The 7,287-nt window shown below is 42.5% G+C and overlaps 1 protein-coding gene across 11 annotated transcripts in view; it reads left to right on the forward strand.

The window, feature by feature from the left end:
* The window catches only part of TANC1 (tetratricopeptide repeat, ankyrin repeat and coiled-coil containing 1), a 262,375-nt gene extending 256,150 nt beyond the window's left edge, over positions 1 to 6,225 (forward strand). For all 11 annotated transcript variants that reach the window (XM_037745373.1, XM_017547471.2, XM_037745386.1 and 8 more), the window contains 3 exons: positions 1,472 to 1,618; positions 2,393 to 2,493; positions 3,174 to 6,225. In XM_037745373.1, coding sequence (XP_037601301.1) covers positions 1,472 to 1,618; positions 2,393 to 2,493; positions 3,174 to 4,584 — 1,659 coding nt within the window. In that variant the 3' untranslated portion in view covers positions 4,585 to 6,225. The remainder of the gene's footprint in view (positions 1 to 1,471; positions 1,619 to 2,392; positions 2,494 to 3,173) is intronic.
* The last annotated feature ends 1,062 nt before the right edge of the window (positions 6,226 to 7,287 follow it).

Below are 7,287 nucleotides of genomic sequence, written 5' to 3' on the forward strand. Positions count from 1 at the left end.
TAGGTCAACTGAACGCCATAGAGGATGTTCCTCAGCCCTTCATGTTCTGAGTTAAGACCGCCACACTGAGGCACAGTGATGAGGCATAGGAGGGGAACACCCAGCAGTCATGTCCAGAAGAAAAGGCTCGCTCCATCTCCTGAGCCTTTCCTAATTTTTAATATCTATGAATGTCTGGAATTTGAAACTGTTTTTAGAGATGCACTTAATACGCTTAATACAGTCAAGTAATACCTCGGTTATTCAGGAGACTGAATTAATTTATTTTCCCTCAAAAATGGAAATATGATTTACAGATCAATAAACTGCACTTTAAATTTTTCCAAATAAGACATCAATTTAGCTCAGAGGTCAGTAAACTTATTTTTAAAGGCCAGACAGTAATGTTTCAGGCTCTACAGACTGTGTGGCCTCTGTCACAACTCTCCAGTTCTGCTGTAGGGGTAAAAAGCAGCCACAGAGAACACAGAGCGAATGAACACAGCTGTGTCCCAATAAAACTTTATTTGTAAACACAGGTGGCCAGCAGACTTGGCCTCCAAGCCATGGTTTGCCAGCCCCTGGTTTAGATAGATATGCAGGCCATTTGCATAGGTCACTATTCTTTGCAGTTCTGTGATTAGACAGAATTAAAAGATTATTGGGGAAAAACTAGATTATAACCATGTTAATCCTTTTTACTGTTAGGCAGCTGTACTTGCTATGTTGTAGATTTTTTCCTTTTCATTTTTTAAAATAGTAACAAATAAATAGGTAATACAGCATGACCCAGCAGGGTTCCTGGCTTGGAATCAGTTTGAAATTGAGTTGAGAGTGTGTACTGTTGTGGCCTTGAAGTGCTTTTAATATGGATTTTGGTAGGCAATTATGTCAGAAGTACAAAGCCATTTTCAACAGGCTTCATACCCACTGTGCAATGGGACTGACTGAGCAAATGGATTTTTTAGCTTTGAAAATGATGTGTGGTGCTGTTCTGCTTTTTAAAGCCCATGTTTTAGTTCCTCTTGAAAGAAAAATTATTATTCTGCAACAAGCTCTCTAGGTCTGTCTACAAGATACCACTTGTCCTAGGAATGGGATCAGTTTTTCATCTGATTTCTGTTACACTTAGCATTAAAATGTCTTTAGATGTGAGATCATTCTTGAAATAATTTTCAAAAATACATACCAGAAGATATCTGATCCATTAAGATTGATAGTTACCAATTTAGCAGTTTACAGACACCTTATTGTAAAACCGGCTTCTTTCTCACTGTGGAATCACAGGCTGCAGGTGCATGTGAGGACAGTGAAGCCCGTGTGCGTCAGCCCAGTTAGTGAACTAGCTCCCATCTTGACGCTGACTCGGATGCTTTCAATGATCATGGGTTTGCAGGGGGGGAAGAAACTCCCCAGGGTGTTCCGGGTGTGGGAGATTATTCATCTTAGAGCCTCTGAAAAAGGACAAATGTTTGTGATTTTTGAATCCTAGAAAGGGAAGATGAAAGAAGCAGCCCAGAGGTACCAGTATGCCTTAAGGAAGTTTCCTCGAGAAGGAGTCGGAGAGGACATGAGACCCTTCAACGAATTAAGGGTTTCCCTCTATCTCAGTTTGTCTCGATGCCGAAGAAAAACAAACGTAAGCTGTGCCCCTTTATTCCAACCCAGTCCTCCAGCAGCAGAGCCCTTCCCCAGCGGTGAAGCCCAGCCCTTCTCGGACCCAGTCCTGAGCCCTCCTGTCCGATTTGCTTGCACATTGATGCGAACCTGGCATGTGGGAAACGGCTCCTATCAGTGACCCACTCCCCTGACAGTGTTGAAGGAATCCACTTGGGTTTCATTTCCTTGGCCTCAGTGATGAGAAGCAAATGCGGACAGCTCCTCTGCAGCTTCCCAACAGTGATGCTGCCGGCACTGCCATCCCCGGATTCAGGAAAGGCTAACCCAAGCCTAGTGTCATGTTGTGGGCCTGCCTTCTGTGTTAGGTTTGCTCAGAGGGTCTCCCAATAACTCATTTGTAACCAGTCGTGGTTAACTCATAGTCAATTTGTAACTAGTAGATCTGTTTCAGTAGTACTTCCTACCTTTTTTGAACTGCATCCTCCCGCCCCAATCTGTTGAGCTGCCCGCTTCTGTGCTCCGCTGCCAGAATGGACCTAGCATCTAGGTTCCTTTCTGAGACTGCCCCTCCACTGGGGTGTGAGGGTCCACCCTCTGGCCTTCTGGGGCACTGTCACTATCACTGTTTTCTGTGGCGGATTCTTTTCTTAATGATATTAATCAACTGTCATTACCTCCTCCCTTTCTGGCTGTGCCTCAGCGTTCTGCTACCCTTTAGAACAAAACTAGGAAAGGCTTCCCATCATCATGTATCTATGTTGCTTCTGACTCCTGTATTTCTTGTTGACACCAGGACTTTGGCATGGCAGAGGAATTTGCTTCCAAGGCTCTCGAATTGAAGCCCAAGTCCTATGAAGCCTTTTATGCCAGAGCAAGAGCAAAGAGAAACAGCAGGTACTGTCCGTGGTTGTTTTTGTGTCTAGAGAAAGTTTTTTTCCTGTGGGATCAAACCTGCCTGTTGCATTTGGGGAGGCTTTGCTGCAGAAGTGTTGCTCAGGTGCCTCTCATCCTTTTAAGTACTGAATTACTATTACTACCTGCTTCGAAGAGGCATGGTAGTGGGACATTATCAGTGATGGGTAAACAGCCGTTTTCTCCTGACATCTCAATAGTTACTCCTCCCCATCGCTTGTCCCGGGTGAAACTTACTACAACATGAACTTCCTACCTAATTTAGTCCATATTTCAGGGAAACTGCCAGCTAGGGGCACTAGGAGGACATGAAGGGGAGGGGTTGTATGAGCTTGTTGTGTTAGAGGAGGGCAGTGTTACCACGAGATGGTAATAATATTAAAAGGATTCTGGCACCCACTGATTCATGCTTCCCCTTATTCCCAGCCCAATAGTCTTTATGGAGAGCAGTGCTGTGGAGTCACGCCCATCTAGGTTAGAATTCAGCACTGCCACTTAGCTGAGTAACTCTGGGCTGTTAAATGGGTCCTGGCCAGCACTGTAAGCATTCAAAACTCACTTGCTACCTTCTCTTTCCTTTGAGCACAGCTGTTTTATGAACAGTTCCACTCTGAGCATGTTCATGTGTGGCTTGTAATGTTACCTTACATTTTCCTACAAAGGCAATTTGTGGCAGCTCTGGCTGACCTGCAGGAGGCTGTGAAACTCTGTCCCAACAATCAGGAAATCAAGAGGCTTCTGGCCCGCGTAGAAGAGGAGTGCAAGCAACTCCAGAGGAGTCAACAGCAGAAACAGCAGGGCCCGCCACCAGCTCCACCCAATGACTCCGAGAATGAAGAGGACGCCCCGACCCCTGGGTTAAGTGACCACTTTCACCCTGAGGAGATTGAAGAGGAAGAAACTTCTCCCCAGGAAGAATCCATTTCCCAGACTCCCAGGTCCCAGCCATCCTCATCGGTCCCTTCTTCATACATCCGAAACCTTCAAGAAGGGTTACAGTCCAAAGGAAGGTCTGTATCGCCACAGAGCAGGGCAGGAATTGGTAAGCTCCTAAGAGAACCTGTGGCCCAGCCTGGGCTGGTCCTGCAACCCTCCAAACAGGCCCAGATCGTGAAAACCAGCCAGCACCTGGGCTCTGGCCAGCCTGCTGTGAGAAATGGCAGCATCAAAGTTCACATTTCTTCTCAGAACCCTCCTCCGAGTCCCATGCCAGGGAGAAGTGCTGCCGCTCCTGCTGGGAGCAGAATCCCGCATTTGGAGGGAGCAGGTACTTTCACTACAGGAGCTGGTTGTGGCCACTTTGGGGATCGGCCAGGCCCCAGCCAGGATGTCCGCCTGCAGCGTGGTGAGAGTGTCCCTGCACACCCTTTACCAGGTAAGACAAAAACCACAGAGAGGCTTCTGTCTCATGCCTCCGCGGCTGTGGATGCAGCTGCTCCAAACCAAGGTGGGCTGGCCACCTGCAGTGACATGCGACACCCGGCTTCCCTTACCAGCTCAGGCTCTTCTGGTTCTCCATCCAGCAGCATAAAGATGTCAAGTTCAACCAGTAGTTTGACTTCGAGCAGCAGTTTTTCAGATGGCTTCAAGGTCCAAGGACCAGATACTCGAATTAAAGACAAGGTTGTAACCCACGTTCAGAGCAGTACAGCGGAGCACAGACCCCGCAACACGCCGTTCATGGGCATCATGGATAAGACTGCAAGGTTCCAACAGCAGAGCAATCCTCCAGGCCGCGCATGGCACTGTCCGGCGGCAGAGGGGCTGCTGACAAACACGTCTTCTGCAGCTGGCCTGCAGTCTGCTAACACTGAAAAGACATCTCTCATGCAAGTGGGAGGATATAATAATCAAGCCAAAACAAGTGTCCACAATGGGGCACAGGTGAAGGAGCTAGAAGAAAACAAGTGCCAAATTCCAGTCCACTGTCAAGAGAACAGGATAACTAAGACTGTTTCTCATCTGTACCAGGAAAGTATCTCCAAACAGCAGCCTCATATCAGTAATGAAGCCCACAGGAGCCACCTCACTGCAGCAAAACCAAAGCGATCGTTCATAGAGTCAAATGTGTGAGCCTTAAGAAAGCCCCATTTGTGGAATTTGGAAAAGTGTGTTGTTGACTCCTGGTGGTAAATTAAATAGTTTTTTCATCAGAAAAGTTTTTTAGCCATTTTTTTTTTCCTTGGGGGTGGATCTGATGCCACTGATATATCTAAACTGTGGGATAACACTTCTTTAATAGCTAGAAGTTACAATAAATAAGAATGCTAAGCAGAACTGAAAACTATATCAAGTTAAAATTCTAAGACAGCCCAGAAGACATTGATGATTTTCACTTAAAAAATTGTTTGGCTTTGCCACTTTCCTCCTTGCCTTTGCTATGTGGCAAAATTATAGTACTTAGAGAATAAGTACTGTTAGTAAGTCTATTGTTAAATAGTGACTGGTTGAACTCATGAGATAATATCCAAGTGATGTATCTGGAAACGATGTAACTACAGTTACAGTTCCATTGAGTCAAATCCCATTTTATATATACATAAAAATTAAGTTCTGAGTGATTCCTAGCTAAATGCGTGACTGTAAACATAATATAGCCAAATTTTTTTAAAGCAAAATATGAGAACACCCTAAGTATTGTTCCCTTCATAGCAGTTCCTGTAAAGGGATTAAACACTTATTTCTGTGTTACGGTTCTTATTCGTATATTTTTATAGCACCTTTTTTTGGAACCTGTATTTGTGCTTGAAGGTGTTTTGAGATTTGGAAACAGTATAAGCCATTTGGAATCATGACTGGTGGTCAAGTGGATTCAAGCAAAAATACTAAGACCAGCAATCTTAGTGGCGCTTACAAATTAGCTCTCACGTGTTTTCCAAACTGCTTTTAACAATGGTAGTGCTCCTGGAACAATCTTCCAAGCTCCTCTAAAGACAGTATTTAATTCAGATACTAAACGTAGGGCTGGTTGTTGCTTTTGTTTTGTTGTACAATAGTACTTTATAGTCACATGTTGTATATATTAAATAGCCCAATTTTATTCAGACTTGTAAATATAACTATTTCAGTGTAGTTCACCTACAGAGAAAACCCCAGTCATGATTTGCATGTTCTCTGTAAGCTTCATCCATGCTGGTTATTGCACTGAATGATATATTATTATGGCATGTTAACAATATACCAGTAACAGCACTTTATCTCATTTATATGAACACCTTTGAGGTGCTACTTAAGTCTAAGCTGATGTATTATTCATTTGTAAAGATAAGGTACAGGAATGAACCTTGGCTTAAAGGTATTTTTATATGAAAATGGTGTGTTATTGGAGGATGTTAAAATGCTAATTTGAGAGAGGTAGGAGTGTATTTGTTTTATATGTTGGGGTGTGAAATTTATTTTCTAAAATTGAGGAAAAGGAAGTTATATATTTGCAGAACGTTTTAAAAATGAATCATTGTAATGAAGTTCCTGTGAACATCATCGTGGTTTTGTACGAATAGGGACCTCTGATGTCATTCTTCAACGTTTGTTCCTGCCTGTGTGTACAGTTGTACTTTGTGTGAACAGCTTTATCGTTTTTATAGGCTTTCCATGAGTTTTGCTGTAACTACTATGGCTTATTTATTTTAATATTTGTGGAAGTCTTACTCTTGTTAGTTTTGTTTCTGCACAACTACTGTACTTTTCCATATGGAATAAAGACTATTAATAGAATTTGTTTTGCACTAAATGAGTCAGTAGATAAGTAGAAAACAGCCTGATGACAACTGTCTCTGTTGCTTTAATCCTTGTTACCCTAGAGGGAATAGTGAAAAGCATATTTTATATTAACACTATCAAATGCATATTTAATTTCATTTTAGAATTTCAGAATAGGGTGACAGCTGCTAGAAATTCCATAATACTCAAGGGCCAAGTTAGTCTTTTTGCCTCAAATGGAAAGCATGCAGGAAAGCAATATATACTTGCCTATCTGTTTCAAGACATATTGGTGTCTGTTTTTACTGGCAGCAAGGATATCTTTACTACTGTAATTCTCAAACACTTTGGCAATACACTGAACATTGTTATGACAGTTTGTTCTTTAACACATTTGTATTATCTTTCAGTTAAAAGTGTGTTTGTCTTTATGCCCACACATTTCAAAGTAATATGAGAGTGAACATTAAACTGTTGTATTGTGATAAAATTCTTGGATGCTTAAACATCATAATTAATACCTCAGATTTATTGTCTGGTCACTGCTGTTGTTGCAGGGCTAAGTAACTTCAGTCCTTAAAGAGCTTTATATTTAATGAAAGGTTAAAAACAAACAGGATGAGAAGGAAAGTATTATCACCTGATACATAATTCTTGTCATTAGATGATTTTTCCTGTAAAGGAGCTAACAAGAATATTCTCATAATTTATTGTACATTATGATTTTGATATATACTTAGTAAAGATAAGGTGCTTGGTCCAGTCAGGAAGAGGTGACGCATCCTTAGAAAGCCAGTAGTTAGTCCTCACAGGACTGGGTGGTGGGCAGTGCTGCTGCTCCACACAACCTTGAACAGTGGGACCTGGAGTGTCCGGCATGGGGGCTGTTTGGTGTCCCCTTTTACCGATGGTTTTGGTTTGCTTGTGTGGAAGAGAGTTGCTCGACTTTGGTTTATGTGTTATATACAAAAAGAGGTGTGTCAATTAGGTAAATTATCGACATCTTAGTTTTCAGTAGTTTTGTTTTACAAGAAACTGTCCTGGTAAAGTCTAAGAAAGCAAAATACCTTAAGAGTT

Source organism: Cebus imitator, unplaced genomic scaffold (genome assembly GCF_001604975.1).
Source record: "Cebus imitator isolate Cc_AM_T3 unplaced genomic scaffold, Cebus_imitator-1.0 Scaffold10, whole genome shotgun sequence".
NCBI classification, from domain to species: domain Eukaryota; kingdom Metazoa; phylum Chordata; class Mammalia; order Primates; family Cebidae; genus Cebus; species Cebus imitator.